At 42.0% G+C, this 18,695-nt stretch overlaps 1 protein-coding gene across 1 annotated transcript; it reads left to right on the top strand.

The window, feature by feature from the left end:
* Positions 1–15,207: 15,207 nt before the first annotated feature.
* On the top strand, positions 15,208–18,203 carry LOC307253674 (uncharacterized protein; the record flags this gene model as incomplete). The annotated part of the gene is made up of 2 exons (XM_080031801.1): positions 15,208–16,809; positions 17,625–18,203. The coding sequence occupies 2 exons, from the start codon at positions 15,208–15,210 to the stop codon at positions 18,201–18,203; spliced, it is 2,181 nt and encodes a 726-aa protein (XP_079887927.1).
* Positions 18,204–18,695: the final 492 nt, after the last annotated feature.

Below are 18,695 nucleotides of genomic sequence, written 5' to 3'. Positions count from 1 at the left end.
GCTACAGCCGGCGCTGTCCTTCTGCTGCAGTGATATCCCATATGTCGCATATAGGAACATTTCACAGGTTCAAACAGTTCTCAGCTATAGATGATTTGCAAGCAAGACGTACAACATTAGTCCCTGTTTGACTTAATTCACTTATTTCAATTATGCGGACCATCTTCTGGCATGTACAGGAAGTCTCATGACACTAAAAGATTGCTTCTAGAATTTATCGTTTTGAGTGCATAATCACAAACCGCACCTCACAAGCTAGCGACAATTTTCCCTCGTATTTTTCTAGTGTTGGATTTGTCACTATCGTGCTGAGGCAAGGACTCTGAGGTGTATCAGAGAGAGTGTGTGCCAAGGCGGAGCTCTAGTTGTGAGATGGCTTCAAAACCCAGATCTCTTGGGTTTAATATGCATTTTATATTTGCTGAAATTTAAACCAGAGAGGGGCCCTCACATGGCAAATGTAACGACGGCCATGAGCAACATGGATGTAGCTATTTCCTATACCTTATGGGATGCAGTAATACAACTTGTTTCTGTGTGCTGAATCAGAAATACATCATGTTCTCCCATCCCATGTTTCTTAGAGTTGTGTCAGCCTTAAGAGTAGAATAGGCCTCTTGTGGAGAAGGTTGAGTGGCTGCTGGCCCTTTAAGAGGTCTATTTTTACAGGGGCACACTCATGCATGGAGCGGGGCGCACAGAGGAGGCTGTGGCAAAACGGAGGCTCTGCTCAGCCTCACTTCTGTGACTCCACACATCACATCCTAAAAGGACCATAACCTTGTGACTGAGTGGCCGACACAAGAGTCCTAAAACATATTCAGCCTGCAGAGGAGCAAGTCTCCTTTCAACTCAAGCTTGAACATGAACAAAAATTATCGAAACTGGAAGTTACGAGGTTCACGCCTGACAAAGGAGAATCAGCCCCTTTTTTGAGCGGATCTCTCGTAAGTCTAGAAGTGATAATGAGTGGGAGCATGCAATAAAGACACCCTTATGCACACTGCACACAAATGCGCCAACATTCCCACATACTTGTTTTGATATACAGATAGCTATGAAAGAAGTCTGAAAACATTCATGCCCCCTTCGTACAAACACATACAGTAATACAGTTTTAGTTTACTTACACCCACACACTCCTCGAAAGAAACCACAAAAAGAGCACATTTCAGAACATTTATACGCAAATGCACATCCTTGCACCTAGAGTTATGCATAGTGCTGTACACACCCACGGGAAGCAAAACGTACATCTTCAATATCTGGACTCGAAATAATCTTCTCCTTATGCAATGTTCATGTTACATAATGCATGGCCTGTCATTATCACAGCACTCCTTCACGCCCTGCTGTGCCTCTCCACCTATAGCGACGCACAGACAGGCAGACTCACACACACACACACACACACACACACACACACACACACCCTGCACCTTGTGTTGACAGTCATATACTCCACTCTAGCACTCTCACCCACGTTGAGTGTGTGCTCTCAAACAGCCAGTCAGATGAGTGAGTGGGAAAGACAGAGTGGGGAGGTGGGGTGGGGGTAACTGAAAGTGAAAGAACCAGGGAGGGAAAACTTAGAGAGTTAAGTGTACATTCATGCAGAGAAAACATATTTGCATGATAATATGAATATGTGTTAGTGTTTTCTTTTTTACGGCTCTATGTTATATGTGTGATCCGGGAAAAATACCCCCGTCTTTCACCCACCCATTCAAATGCTTTGTGGACGCAGCAGTTTAGTGGGTGTTTGAGGCTACATAACTTCACATAACCTCATTTGCGTATTGATTTTTCTTCACCAACCGGTTCGTCTTCAGGGTCTCAGAGAGCGGGGAAACACTTGCCACACTTGTCATCCATTACAGTTCATTGCAGGAACTGTAATGGATGATCAATGTCACCGTCGCTCCCAGTCACAACTATGGGCAATCACAGACTTGCATGTCAACCTCTCACAGCATGGAAAGGGGCTCAAACCCACATCCTTCTTTCCGTCCGGCTACTTTAATTAAAACTGTCATACCCTAACATTAGTTTGTTATGTGCTTCATTTGAACCAAAAAATGTGTACGAAAAAGCATCTCACGAAATTTTTAAATCATTCTAAAGGGTGACTGACTGACTAGCCATATAACTGTAACTCGCCTCAAGTTATTTACGACTGTTGTTCCCAGATCAGCACTATCACAGTTGGAAGAGTATGAGAATTGGCTTAGCAACTCAGCCGGGGAGCCAGCAGTGAGATGAATAATCCCAAACAGAGGCAGGTGTTTGAATACAGCTGACAATGTGCCAGACTACTTTAAGGTGACAGATACACCTGACGGTCAGGGTGTACCCAGAGAGAGAGTTGCAGGACGTGATATTTCATAGGATCCGTTTACATTCAGATCCATAGACGTGTGAAGGGAAGATATGTGCGTGTGAATGTTAATTTTTTTTCTTCGTGCATATGCAAATACGCTGTTGCTATCTGTCAGTTTTTCAAGGATTTTCTTCGCTCTTTGTGCTTGCATATATCGTTTTCTTTGGCCCTGACTCACTAACCCCTGTGCATGATCAAGCATTATCCTCCTCCTCCACACATCATTTACAATAGGGGTCAATGACCTTTTAACCCCTGCCACCCACCACTATTACACCCAAATTTTTCAGCCAGGCCTGCCTCTTTGCCTGCTGGAGCCCATGCAGTTTAATACTATCCCTCGTACAAACAGACCCAACGTGCACACTCATAATATATTGCGCAGTATCAGTTTTGGTATCACTGTACAGAAAGTGTAACATCTGAGACATCCTGTAGCCTATAGCATCAATAGCGTCCTGAAAGCCTGATCTGAAGTTGGATGTGTATTACCTTCCGTACCCTTGCAATATTTCCCCGACTCACTTTCTTCTTTTACTCCTGCAAAACATCTTTCTCCGGTTTAATTTGATGTCTTTTGTGTGATTATTAGCAGAAATGATGAAGCAGCTAAGTGCTTAAGGTGTCTCTTTCAGGTGGGACTGGGACTGGGACTCTCCCTACTTTCATTTTGAAAACAAGCATTAAGCCCACTCTTAATTCAATATGATTTTGCGGCAGCTTTTAAAACAAACGGCATAAGCCGTGTGTTCAGTGAATGGCTGTGGCCGTGGCTGGCTGGGCAGCAGATTTGGTGTGGGAGGGGTTGTAGAGCAATAGCAATAATGGCAGTGTATAGCAATGTTGCTTTGAATACAAGCAGTTCTAAAGCTTCTCCAGACAGTATCTTTGAAGTCAGTCTAGACAGTCTCTCTGAAAATGAATGGCACTTGTGCTTTCTCCATGGAGATGTCATCGCTATGCTTACAGCTTGCTGACATTTTACTGTTAAACTACAGAACCAACAGAAACACAGTTTGACTGGCAGTCGCCAGGGGACAGTGCCAAAAACAACAAATCCTTGGAATGAGATGTAATCCCCCTTTTCTTTCACACACACTCTCTTGTCTTCTCTCTTTCAAGCCGTTTCTACCCCATCAGACTTTGACACGCTTGATGAGTCTCTCTCTCTTTCCCTTTCCTCCACCCCCAGCAACCTTTGTAAGCTACTGAACTCATAGCGTGAGAGTACTATTCGCATCATGGGCTCTGAGTTGGCCTAATCATGTCACAAACTACTGTGAATGACTGCTACCTGTGAACAAGTGAAGCTGAGCATGTTGAGAGTTCAAGTTAAAAAACAAACAAACAAGTGAGCTCCAATAATGGAAATACAAAAGCATGACTGTACATCAGTATGTGACTTCACTGCAGTTGCATAGAAATTGCTGTCCACTCACGAACAGTGGCAATATTGATGTTTGTTTCATGATAGGATGCCTACAAAATAAAAACAAAGTCATCTCTTAGGATTTGTAAATAGAGCTTGCAAAGATGCTGAAAATAAGAGGTATATTATCAGATGGAGAAAGTGGAGAAAAAAAATGCAAAACTGAAACTCCCGTCAGTAGAGACTTAAATGTCAATGAATGACAATAACATAACACCTGTGTATGAAAATGTCAGCCACAGGGTTTGCAGAATACTTGCTAACTTTTTCACTCATTCCCTGCTGACCTCGGCGTGCACACTTGTATGGTTAGCATATGTCTGTGTGTAATTACAGAGAGAGAGAGAGAGTCACTGGAACACTGTGGTTGTCTGGCCAGAGGAAGAGGTGGGGGGATATTTACTTCTGCTGACTGGCTGACCTGCGTGTAATTAGTCAAGTCATATTTTTAACTGATATTGCGTAAAAGACAGCTTAAGGAGCCATAGCTGCCCTATTTATACCCTAGGGGCTAATGGCCTGTACCACTATACAGGGGGATTTCCTCTCAGAACTGTACTAAGCCTGCCTTAGGCCTTACCAGTTAAGATTCACAGGGATTAACCCAGCAATACAGTCCCGGACAAAAGTCTTGTCACTTATCCATTTTGTACAAACAACAGCTTATAACCTGACTTTTAATGCATCCATTGGTTTTAGAAATGGCTCATATGAATGCTAAAACCCTCCCAAATTATGTTTAAAAAACTAAAATAAATTTGCTTCACTGAAGAAATATTGATCATTTAATGAACACAGAAAGGTCAGATGTTGGCAGGACAAAAGTGTTGTCGCCTACAGAGAGTAATGTGAAATTTTAACAAATAATTTACATTGAAGGTGTCATTCTCTAGACTGCATCACCTGCAGCGTTCTACTCTTTTCCTATCAGTTCTGTTCTTGTGATATTTAGCCTACTCTGTTTACAACTCCGCTTTTCAGGAGGTGGCATGTTCATGTTTAGTTCGCTACACTTATGGGACACACAGCTTGTTCTCAATAGAAAAACAGTGTATATTTTTCATCAATGTGTGCAACAGGAAAACATGCCAGTCCGTCACGAGTGAACACACAAACTCCAAGAAACTATCTTAGAATGACTCTGTTTGCAAATGTGTGTTTATGTGTACATGCAGCATACCCCACGCGAGTGTGTGTGCGCGTAGGTGTTAATAGTAACTCCTGATCCATAAGCCCATCCTCATTGTAGTTGAGCCTGTTGCGGGCAGGGCTGCTGGCTCATCCTATTGATGAATGGTTCATGGCCCTGAAGGCTGACCTGGCCTTTTGCCCAATAAGCTATTGCCCGTATCATCCTGTCCTTTTATCAGCTTAGCCTGGCTCCATGTGGAGTAAGCCATGACACAAGGCTAGTAGTACTCCACTCCTTCCTTCCAACACCCCCCTCCCTCCCTCACCCAACTTTATCTATCTATCTATCTATCTATCTATCTATCTATCTATCTATCTATCTATCTATCTATCTATCTATCTATCTATCTATCTATCTATCTATCTATCTATCTATCTATCTATCTATCTATCTATCTATCTATCTATCTATCTATCTATCTTGTCCTTTACCCCCCCCCCCCCCCTCCACACACACACACACACATACACACACAATCCCATTTACCCTTCCCTTCTGTTCAGATCTGTGACATTCAGCAACAAATTTCTGCTGCATCAGACACCCATCATAGATCCCCCACTCAGACTGAAACATGATCTGACACCCCATACGAGGCTACGCATGAGGAGGGGAGAAAGGATGTAATTTTAATTTATTAAAATATTATTATTATTATTTTTGAAACGACCAGAAGTAAAAAAGAACGCTTTAACAACTGTAGGTTTTCAATAGTGCAGCTTCACCCGTTGAAGCTTTTGACCCTTATTTCTACTTAAAGCTTCCACCACTGATTTGTTGGGTGTAGTTTGATTCCTCTGACCTTACTTGTCTAGGCCTGACCCTGTGTGTGTGTGTGTGTGTGTGTGTGTGTGTGTGTGTGTGTGTGTGTGTGTGTGTGTGTGTGTGTGTGTGTGTGTGTGTATGTGTGTGTGTGTGTGTGATGTGTATTGTCAATAGTGCAAAGCCAGAGGGACAAAGACTAAGAGAAACTGCAAGCATGAAAGTGCGCCAAATGTCTCAGTGGTGCCATAAATGATTGACAGCACAGTATGACTTCACTGTGTGTTTGTTCAAGTCGAGTTTGTCGGCCTGTGTGTGAGTTCAATATGCTAAATATCAAAGTGAGCATGCATAAGTAGAGCACAACAGTCATTTCTATATCTCTGTCTTGTAGTAAGCACCCTTTGATAAGATCGGTCTTTGCTCCATTACTCTCTCTTTCACTATGACTGGACCATTACTTCTAAATTTATATCTATCACTGATGGGTTTTAGGATTCACGTAGGATTATATTCAAGTACAATTCTTAATATTAGTAAAACAATATGCTGATTACGAAGCAGAGGTGTCAATCATATTCACAAGAATGTATTTTTATTTTATTTATTTCTCCTATTTATATACTTTGTATTATTCATGTTATTTTATATTTTATTAAACTAAGATTTATCATTAACCTTCAGAGGTTTTTTTTATTTATTTATGAGACATTTTTAATTCATAGGAAAAGGTCTGGTATATAAACATGTATCGGATACTTAATTCCCAAGTCAACTTTGACGCATTATATTATATATATATATAATATATATATATATATTATTTAAGCGCTCTGAGTGAGAGAAGAGCGCTATATAAATAAAATTTATTATTATTATTATTATTATTATGAGCAATGGGTTGTTTTGTGTAAGAGAATGTTTTTAAAGAATCAGCTTTATTTTTTAACATGCTGCCAACTACAGCCAGTTGAGATATTGCAGTTTTAAAATATTTTCTTTAATTTCAAGTAACTCTCTTATACCACAGTTATATTAAACAGCAAAATATAATACGACAATACGTCAAATAAACAAAAACAGGGGCTAACAGGGGCAGACACTAAAGACTCCTCACTGGACGCCCAGTTGTTTCTGACTGTCTGGACAAAGATTTTCACTCTCGATATTTTCTCCTGCCATGACACGGGGAAAACGTGGTGTGCATACTACAAGCATCCCCCTGTTGATGTCATCGGACCAAATACCAATGACATCTGCAAGCTGGAAGCGTACATTAGCTCACACAGTTACAAAAGTTGGCGAGTCATGCCTTAGCTAGCCTCTCTCACTCTAGGGGATAAGATCTCCGGAGAACATATCCAAAAACATCAAGCGTTTCTGGGTGTTGTATGGTGCAACATTGGAATTATATGTACTCACACCATTCCCAGATATTGCCGCACAATGTGATATTGCCCCCACGTTTGCCTGGCAAATCCACCTATGGTTTGGTGACGTATAATATTTTGTCCATGTCTCCTTAACTTCCCTACAGCTCCATTAGTATTCATAATGCAATAAACAAAATATCAAATCAGTTTTCCTTTATAAATATACAGTTACAGGAAAGTAAAACATGTCTGTGTTCTCTGCAACTCCAATACAAATACAGAATGTAAGAATATGCAGGTCATAATTAAGGTAAACCAGGTAAAACAGATTTATTTTTGCCACTAAGTGGCCCGTCCCATGCAGAATTAGATAACACCAATACAAAAAAACATTTCATCTATAGCTTCCAGGTACAATATACAGAAAAATACATTATTCTACTTTGCATACAGAAAAGAAAAATAACATATTCTAGCAGTTAAAATATGATAAAGCTTATAAATGATCTAACTAATATGTCATACATAAAATAAGGAAACGGAAATGCCACTTGCAGACAGAAAGTTGTAGTGGACACCACTACTTTCTACTGTGCATACTGGTACAGAGTCCCTCCAAACGGTACATAATAGGTTTCGTGGTCATCTAAGGACTTTTCAACATTCCTACAGTATCTATTGTCGACATGCTGACAGAGTTGATATTCTGAAATGTGTCGTTGTCCTCTAAGGTTGCACTGTCCGGATGACTCTCTTGTGCTCTTGTTGAGCTGTAAAAAACAGCTCTTCTGCCACCAGCACAAGCTAGTTGATAAGTCATACACATTAAAATTCACAAATAGCCTAGAGATAATATCACTCATGAATGGACTGCACTGTAATGGACTGTCCTGTGCTGTACTGTGTGCCTTATTATGACATTATGAGTTTCCGACATTCATTGACTTTATTTGACTCAACATAATTCTACAGTATTTTTTTTTAAACTTTTATTCCACTGTTTCGCTATAACTGATATACTGTAAATGGATGATAATTCCAGTATTGATATACTGAGTACTTAATAATTGAAGACACTGTAGTACGGGTGACATTAGGCTGCTATCGGTGAAGTTGAACAGCATCTGCCATTTAAGGCCATGGTTAATTACATGTTACGCATTTGTTGCTTGTATTCCATTTTGAGCAGCTCTATAACCTTGTAGTCTTCTGCCTCCTCCTCTTTTCTGCTATCTTCTTCTCGCTACACCCCACCCCAGATCCTTACACTCCCTTCATCTTCCCCCTTCAGTCAGTTGCCCTTGTTCATTAAACCTAGAACATGTTCATACTCATGAATAGCACTTGTCAGCTAATTTGACATAATGTGTGATTGGTTGATGTAAGGTGGGAGAAACTCCCCATTCCTTAGTAAAAGTTCAAGTTTCACCTGCCAGGCAATAAACAAATTTAGCGGACATTGATATCCTTGTTATAAATGCCTGACATATTTTGACAATTCAATGGACTATTGTGCACTTGATACATACAGGTTTTTAAAAGTTCAACTTTTCACCTAAAAAGTAACATAATCCTTTATGATCAATACAACATTCAATTGGTCATAATAGTGCAAGGCAATTGTACTAAACTCTTTTGCATAAATGTGCTAATTATAAAAAAAAAAACATATGTTGAGCCCAGTGGTTTGCACATGTTTTTTGAATAATAATAATAATTTGAGAGTTGTGTCAAAACAACTGATAAAACTGTAATCCAAAATACTAAAACATTGAAAAATATACTCCCTTTTTAATTTTGATGCTTGTAATGAACCCACGCATTAAAAAAAGCCAGAGCAGACAGCGCTTGTGCCCACACAACCTCAGTGCACGACGCCTTCGAACTGCACTCACTCTGAAAAATAAAAAGTATTTTCTTCTAAATGTCAGAGGAAACTTTATTGGTAAATGCATGGCCTCCCTGTGAAAATTGTTAAATGTGGCTTTCAAGCTGATGTGTCTGCAATCTCCTCAGCTCCATTGAGGTTGAGACAAGGTTAACCTCGAATGTACTGCTGGTGGATAGGAGTCTGCATTTTGCCCTGTATAAAAGGTTGGATAAATTGCTTTTAGGAAACATGAAAGAAAATACAGATTGCTTTTTACAATTAACCACCAACAGTGATTTGAATGCTTCATTCAATTCTGTTTCCTCCTTCACTCCAGTTAAAATTTTGCATTCCAGTATTGCATTTATGCGCTGGTGATTAACATAACGTTGTTTGAGCTGTGGTTTGGCCCTGCTTCTCTGACAAGGAGGAGACAGGGTTATTTGCATGGTCCAAAGTTGGGCCTATTTTATTATTTTTTAAATGTTTTTTCTACTGACAGATCTCTGATTTTTTGCCGTGAATGAACCATACTGCTCTTAATGATTTAGCCCCCACAAGCCATACCAGCCTTACCAATGCTATACAACTCACTTGCACTGACTGAGTCAATGGAGCAAATCATTCAGGGCTCTCCTGCAGTGCTCCTGTTAGCGTATAAAAGCTCTTTTAACAACAGGTTAGTCACAAAGTGCTTTGATGAGAAACAAAGGTGTGTGTGTGCATGTGTGTGTGTATGTGTGTGCATGTGTGCGTGTGCGTGTGTGTGCATGTGTGTGTGTGCAAGTGCTTGATGGATGTGAGGTTTAGGTTTGAGTCAGAGGCATAGTCTGAGAGTGTGTAGGATGAGCCTCCTATCACGTCCCTCCCTGTCTCTCATCAACTGTCTCTACCTCCGCTCCATCCTTCCTTCTCTTTTATGTGCCAACATGTGTTCATCAGAAATATATAGAATGATGATTTGATTACTGACATTTCCATCCAATATAATCTATATGTGATGCATCTTTGACCGTTGTGTGTGTGTGTGTGTGTGTGTGTGTGTGTGTGTGTGTGTGTGTGTGTGTGTGTGTGTGTGTGTGTGTGTGTGTGTGTTTATGCATGTTTGTATCACTCACAGTGATTAAAGCAAGTGGGCGGCAGCAGCAACTGGTCTGCCTGTGTGGCTCTGCATAGCAGACATGTTTCTCACTGCTAGATATTACTCATTTCCTCAGCCCTTTGCACACACAAGCACGCGCGCACATACACACACACACATACACTTGACACACACAGCCACATACACAACAGACACAGAAACAGATCGCAGGCTCTCAGTTCTTTCCCTCAGTATGGTGGGCTCGCTGGTGTTATTTGATGCGCACGTAGATCAGAGGCTGTGTATAGCTGTAGGCTGCTAATCTGCGGGTGTTGTAACAGGCGGCGGTGCCTTGGAGGAGCAGTGTAGCTCAGTGAGGATTTGAGGAGTGGGTTGACCCTCTGGGAGGACTGGAGAATGAATGACTGCCATCACTGGGACGCCTGCTCAGCTCACACTAAGGTCAGTTTCACATCACTTCACAACAGCTCCCAACTCCATCCACCTGTCTGCCTTCTCCTACATTCTCTAACAGCTCTATTTGATCAAAATAGCTCATGTTGACTGCATTTCTAGTGCAATCGTGTTGTGTTTCTTTAGCAAAGTAGGCAAAACTAGAGACTTACAATCTGTTGTTCTGTTTTTCAGTTTTTTATTTGTATTTTTGGTGATGAGTACAGAGGTATATCTGAAAGGTCATTCCAGAAATGAATGTAGAAAAAAGGCGGGATGATTTGGAGGGGAACAAATACATATGTCTAATTTGACAATTACTTAAGAGATGTGAGCATTATACAAATGAATGTATGGGTACAATAATTAAAAACAGTTTAAATGTGTTAATATTTTAAGGAAAAAAAGTGAAAATCTATTATAAAAGTCAAAAGCCTTGAGGAGTATTTAATTTGAAAATATTCAATATCACTATGTCTGTTTTGATGTATTTGAATGCTACGACCACATAGCTCAAGCTAAACTCCTGTGTGCATGCTTGCACAGTGTAGGAGTATTCTGTTGCTAGACATTTCTCTGCAAACTCCTCCACATGCACAATTGTGTTCTTTGTTTTCTTGTACTTTTTATGGCAAGTTTATATGAGGTCTATCACGACAACCTTTTTCACAAGGACTGATTTAAAATAACTGAGTCATATGAGGACAAATATTAAAACCAGACTTTTTTCAATCTAAAATATCTGGATTCGAGACAAGTAGCCCAGTAGTAATTCAGCCAAAGAAGAGTTGAGTATAAATATGTGGTAAGTTCCACAAGTTCAGAACCTTTGAATTATGTATGTTTTAAATGTATTCAAATATATTTTTTTCCATGTGCGATTTTCTGAAGTATTTTTTTATTGCTTCTTTGTTTTCTTATTTGGCAAAATGCATTTTAAATTTTTGTAATGTACAGTCTCCACATCCGTCCTAATACGTTGCATTGACTCGCAAGAATTGGAATGTTACATTGCACAAGTTCTTCTTGGGCATCATTCTACACAACTACTGCACAAACTTTACTTTACATACATCTGTAGTATATATATTTTTTTTATAGATCATTTTCTAATTTCATTTTATAGTATTGATCTTTTCTGTACTTTTTACTGCTATATTGTCTATGTTTATTATATGCACCAACATACCAAGACAAATTCCCTGAATGTAAAAATGTACGTAATTGGCAATAAAACCGGATTCTACCAAGTGAATGGAAAGAGCCACAAATAAGTGCAATTTTTTTTTAAAGGAAACACATCTCTAGCAGGAACTTATAGACCGTTTAGTTTGGCACAGGTAGTTTTTTTGTTTTTTTAAGATATTTTTTGGGCATTTTTATGCTTTATTGACAGTGTAGAGACAGAGTTGAAATGGGGCAGAGAGGGGAGTGACATGCAGAGAACGACCGCGGGCTGGAATCGAACCCGGGTCCGCTGCTATATATATATATATATATATATATATATATATATATATATATATATATATATATATATATATATATATATATATATAGCATATATATGCTATATATATATTCATATATATAGTCAACCATATGAAATCTTACAATTTTTTTAGTAGTAAGCATTATGGCTTTATTTTTGGACGGTCAACTACCCTTCAGCTAACAGTTCTTGATAAATGGTCACAAGCCTTCCATAAAGCCTTTTGATACATTTCCTCATAAAAGACTGCTTGCAAAGTTAAAATCTTATTGTTTAGACAACAGAGTTATTAATTGGATGCAGTATTTTTTACACAATAGGAAGCATTAGGTTCTGGGTAGTGATGCCACCTCATATTAGAAGGCGTTACATCTGGGGTACCACATGGATCTCTTTTGGGCCTTTTTCTTTTTGTTATGTATATAAATGATTTATCAGATATGATACAGTCTGATGCATATCTTTTTTGCGGACAACAAAAAATTATTTAGGATAAGTAATTATCCTAAATAATTTTGTGTTGTTCGCAAAAAAGATATGCATCAGACTGTATCATATCTGACAAATCATTTATTTCCTCTACAAAGCATGAGCAAATTGTGTGGACAGTGGCTATTGAAACTGAATCCAGAAAAGTGTAAATATTATATATATTATTAGAAAAAATGACAATGTAACAAATTATTCAATTGGTGTTCTTGCAGTTCAACAAGTACAAGACAAGATGAAAATGATATAGGTGTAGTGTTTGAGGGTTCACTTGCATTCCACAAACACATTTCTGAAGTTTCTTAAAAAAAACATATATGATTGCAATAATTAAAAAAACTTTTCAAAATCTATGTAGAGACATTCTTACAAATATATATATTTCTCTGATGAGACCACATTTACAATTTGCTAGTTCAGTGTGTGGTGTCCATATAAACTTAAACATATAGAAAAGATTGAGAAGGTCCAAGAAAAGAGAAAATAATTCTTTACAATTTTGTGCAGAAAAAACGTGAAATGAACCTCCAGACGATGTGGTGAGGCCCCCTTCAGTAAAGGCTTTCAAGAATAGTTTGGATACATTTTGTTTATCAAGGTACGTCATGTACAACTATAAAGCTGCATTGTAACTTATTTCTTTATGAAATGTACGTTTATGTACATTTTTAATGATGACATTATATATGAACTATAAAATTGTTGTGATTTCAAGTTTGTATCTTATTCATTTATTTGGTTGTTATTCAGTGTTTGAGTCTGGAATGGAGGATTTACATCCTGTACCAGAATCATTTCAATACAATTCTGAAATTTAAAAAAAATAAATTATCTCAATTCATTCAATTAGTTGCTTACCTGTTTAAAAAGTTGTTTGTTAACCGGTTGTCACATTTAATCGACTGATGAGAATATTATAATTAATTTGATTTAAAAACACATTTTTTTTCTTCAGCCCAAAGGCGGCCACATTTTACATCATAACAGCTACATGTTGATTGACAAACAGTAACACACCCGTACTGCCAGTGTCTGGGACAATGAATCCCCTCCTCTCACCGCCCACTTTACAGTTTTCCACTCAGATACACAACAGCTTGGTTCACTCCAACACTTGTTCTGTTTTTGGACCGAGTTATTTGATGAGCATCCGTTTGCCCGCCTTTCCATGGAGTATCCCCATCTAACCTCTATAACCGACTGGATGTGTGCGCGTGTGTGTGTGTGTGTGGACACAGTTGCCATGGCGACAGTGGGGTGGATGGTGAGACAGCAGGGAGTTGGTAGGCTTTTGAGACAGACGTGCGGCTGAGTGGCAGCATTGTGCTGTGGTGTTGTGGCGGCGGCGGGAGCAGCGATGGTGGTGTTGTTGGTGGAGGGAACAGCTGGGCAGGCAGCGCGGAAAACATCTTTTCATAAAGAGCTCAATTAAAATGTTTGGAGAAAGAATTAGTAGCGCTCCCCCGCACTTCTAACTGAATGAAACGAGGCAGCAAAATTCCTGACACATTCGAGGACTCCAACACAAACATACTCGCACACAAAGACCTAAAAAAAAAATTCACACACTCTCCCCGAAAAAAGAAAGTTACACATGCATGCACACACACACACACACACACACACACACACACACACACACACACACACACACACACACACACACACACACACACACACACACACATTTCCCCAAACTCCTGCTGTGACACAAAAGGAATATGCAAAGACACATATCCCGTATCCACAACAAGTGGTGGTAATATCAACAGTGTTTCTGTCAGCTTTTGGGTGGGTGGTGACCAGCTTTGCCTATCACTGGGGGAGGAAGTACAGCCGCCTGAGGGAGTTTTTGTGTGTGTCTGTTTCTGTCCATGTGTTTGAAAGAGAAGGGGTGGTGTGTGCTATAGTAGTAAGCTTATATATGTAGAATACAGAGAACGCCCGGAGGTGTCGTGGGGGTGGTTCATGAAAGTGGTACAAAAACATATCTACATATTCCAATCATTCCCCTGAGAGTCAGAGATGAAAACTCTCCTGCTGTGTGCTGGATGTGTGTGTGTGTGTGTGTGTGTGTGTGTGTGTGTGTGTGTGTGTGTGTGTGTGTGTGTGTGTGTGTGTGTGTGTGTGTGTGTGTGTATTTTACACACAAATACTGCACTGCCTCTGAACTTCATTGGCTGCAAAATGTATTTTTAGTCCACATGTGGGAGTAATGTGTTTGAATGAAGCAAGTAAGTTGGGTAGTTTCAGTCCCACCGCAGTGTACAAAGGTAATGACTAATTAGTGACATCTATCTGAAATGCAAGGGTTAACCTTTCTAGGGTAGTTGATATGACGGAGGCACTGGCTTTTTTCTCTCAGTCTGATGCAGCTGGATGTTTATTTTCATGTCTGGCCGGACTTGACAGCTACGTCTTAACATCTGACAGACTGTCACACTTTATGTCTCTTACGTCCGCCTCTGTCCTCTCCCTCCTTTTACCTTAATTTTCTCTCTTTCTGTCCTTGTACGCCCTTTCTCTAGGTAAGCGCTGCCGTGATTCAAAAGAACCAACAGTGATCAGACAGTGATGCTGTGTCGCAGCCTTCCCCTCTGTGTGCGCCCCTCGTTCTCCCGTGAGGCCCATGTGACCTAGCCTACACCCACTCACAGGGGGCCGCCACTGCCGCTGGAGCCCACCCATGAATCCCAGCCCCGACCGCGGCAAAGAGTGCCTCCCTCCCAAGAAGAGGGAGTCTCGGCAGGGATCGACAGAACACCACAGTCCCCTGGACGAGTTCAAACACCCTTTGCTCCTCCGGAGTCGGTCCAGCGTAGGGGGAGGGGAGGGAGGCAGGGAGGCCAGCGACAGGGACCGAGCTCTCATTAGCCCAAACCCCCATCTCCTACATACTCCTCCACCCCTTCCTGCTCCAGCACCAGGCCTCCCTCTGCCCCTACCATGGCACCTGGGCTACTCTCCCTCTCCCTCCCACCCGCTTTTTCAAGGGCAGGTCGGTGGCGAGAGGAGGGGCTCTGGGTCTGCCACCTGGAGAGATGATGCTCTCCCCTCGGCCCTGCCCCACCACTCCAGGTGGCTTCGAGGGGACGGGTCCCTCTCCTTGCCACCTCCAGCATCTTCCTCCTCCTCTGCTTCCTCCTTTAAGACCCCCTTCCCGGCCGATTCTCCAGAGATGTGGTCCTACTTTAACAGCGGTCGGCGGGACAGCGGCCCCTCCCTCTTCTCCCCATCGTACATGTTTAGCCACCACTCTCTCTACCCTCAAGAGCCGAGCTTAGTCGAAGCTAGACACAGGTACATAGCCAAGAGGCACAATGGCCTGGATGGGCCAGGCAGCAGGACTGCCCCAAACTCCAGGCCTCTGATTTTAGGAGAATATGGGAATGAAAGCAGCAGCAGAACCAGGCTGGAGATCGGTCCACACAGCACCCATACCAACGGTGGACGGAGACAGCAGGAAGACATTATAACGTCCCGTGTCCATTCTGGAGGGCCATTTTTGTCAGACTCTCACACTCAGGAGGGCCCCGAGCCACATTCCTCACTGCAGGACAGACATCCACACGGGACAGTTAAGGCCACTAGCTCCAATTTTCTCTCCATCAGCCCCCATCACCTGGGACCGGTCCCCAGGGCAGGCAGAGGGGGGCTGTTAGATCCCCTTGGGGCCACACCCGCTGAAGCCCAGATCTACTACACCGTGGGATCAGTTTGCCACCCCAGTCCTCACACCCAGGCTTACCCACTCTATAGCCCCTCAGGAACACCTCTGTACAACCTGCAGCCCAGGCAGCACAATGTGAGGAACTCGCCACACTCACCCCTGGGTCCGCCCAACAGCCACGACAGGTCGCAAAGAGACAGAGACCAAGACAGAGACCGAGAAAAAGTCCTCGCGAAGGACAGCAGGGAACGAGGTAAAGACAAAGAGAAGCACTTACAACGCGGCAAAGACCAAGAGAGAGAGGGTGAGCGCGAGAGACGACGTGACAGAGACAGAGACCGAGGGAGAGAGTTATCTCTATCCAATCCTCACACCTCACCCCCGGCCCTACAGCCATCTCCCCCCGCGCTCCTACCTCACTTCACCAAGGGTTCTCTCATCGAGTTGGCCAGCGGGCGCCTGAAGCGAGTGGAGGAGCTGCGGACCGATGACTTCCTGAGGAGCGCAGACACCTCCCCAGAGGTCCACCTCAGCACCTGCACCGTCCTGCTCATCTCCCCCGGCACCACACAGGGCTTTAGCCACCTGCAGGTCCACCTCACAGACCTCAACACTCAGGTCAGCTTTTCTCTTTAGATGTTACTGTATGCTTCAACCTATACTCGAGTCACAGATACGTATCTGCAGTGTTGGGAAAGCTACTTTCAAGCAGAGCTATGCGAACTGCCGATGACTTCACACTGGAATAAGTTAAACAACAGCAAAATTACCCTAGTTTGTAAATCTACTTAGAAAAAGGTAGCTCAAACTCCTCTGTAAAAAATCATCAAATTGACAATGTACATGTGATGTGAAATTATAACATAAGAATATTATACAAAAAAGTCCCATGCCAGCAAAAAGTGTTTATTGTAGAAACAAAAAAACAGATTGAAATAAATTGATAAAAAAAAATAGAAACAATAATTAAATATTTTCACTGGTGAGTTTGTAATCCATCTTCAAAATTGCAAGGAATGTCACATTTTTGTCATAAACAAATTAGGATTTTCTATTATCTGGAGCTCGTGTTTGTTTGTAGATTGTAGTTTTAGTAGTTAACTACAAAGAAAATGGCAAAAAACGTATTTAACTACTTGAATCACTATGCAAGTAAGAATGTAGTTGAACTACCAGCAAGCTACTCCAAAATGTAGTTAAACTTCTAGCTAAATGACATGCTAAATCACTATTCTCGAACCCTGCATATCAGCACTGCAGGATTATCAAAAATATTTGAATGATTAACTTCATGAAGTGATGACCAGTTTAGACGGATGTTGCCTTACACATACACATATTACACATCAAAGTGAGATTGTGGTGATAATATATGAAAGACACGAGGAGGTTGAGTGTGTAACAATAATGTTGTGGGCTTTTTTTTTCGGTAGGAGTTACTAAAGGTCTTGGTGGAGTATCCGTTCTTTGTGCAGGACCGAGGCTGGTCTTCCTGCTGTCCCCAGAGAACCTCGCAGCTGTACGGCCTGCCCTGCCGCCAGCTGACCGAGGGAGACGTCTGCCTGGCTCTCACACCCAACCCTAACCCCAGCCCCACACCAGCACCCACACACACCCAATCCCAAACACACCGGGGACACACGCACCGTACCTCCTACTCTAGGGCCCATCGCACACAACCCCCGTCCAGTGCCGCGGGCGGAGAGTCGGCGAGCTCGCACAGGGAGGAGATGCCACCCCCACCTCCTCCTCCCCCTCTCCCTCATCACCATCACCATCCTCCTCCTCTTCCTCCTTCCATGCCGGCCCCTCCTCCTCCTCCTCTTCCTCCTCCTCCTCCTCCTCCTCTTCCTCCTTCTCCGCGCACTCTGGTCACAGAGTATCCCGTTCAGGTGCAGCCGAGTACACGCAAACGGCGCTGGTCTGCCCCAGACACCCTATTACCCTCCAAGGGAACTGATGAACACTTCCTGGATTTACCTCATGGCTCCAAGCTAATGAAGTGGCAGTAGAAAATAAAAAAAAAACTTGGAAATGCATATCTATACATGCATACTTACACACACACACACACACACACACACATAAGCACATACACACCCTCCTTGTCTCTGTTGCACCCCACCAAGACAAACAATGGAGAAACCTCAAGGCAGGGTTGCAGGGAAGGATTTAAAAAATACAAAATAGAAAACGCAAAATACGGGTGTCCACACTGCTGCCCAAGGTATTAACCTCAACAACCCCGAGTTTAGCCCTTGTCCCTTACCTTCCCTTTCCTTTTATTTCCTTCCCTTTCCTCGTCCTAACTTCGCACAGCCCTGAAAGGAGCAGCAGTTGAATGATCTTGGATGGCTCCTTACAGACACACTGAAGACATTTATTGAGACAATCAAGCACTTGTCTGTGTTCACTCTGTTTTTGTATTGGTTGTCCCAGACACTTACCGACAGTGTTTTTCTGCAGGGTACCGATTTTCAATCAGTGTTATGAAACTCAACGCT

The sequence above is a fragment of the Ammodytes marinus genome (genome assembly GCF_949987685.1).
Source record: "Ammodytes marinus genome assembly, chromosome: 7".
Lineage (NCBI taxonomy): Eukaryota > Metazoa > Chordata > Actinopteri > Uranoscopiformes > Ammodytidae > Ammodytes > Ammodytes marinus.
Note: the sequence above shows the minus strand (reverse complement) of the source record. Positions and strands in the feature narration are given on the sequence as shown.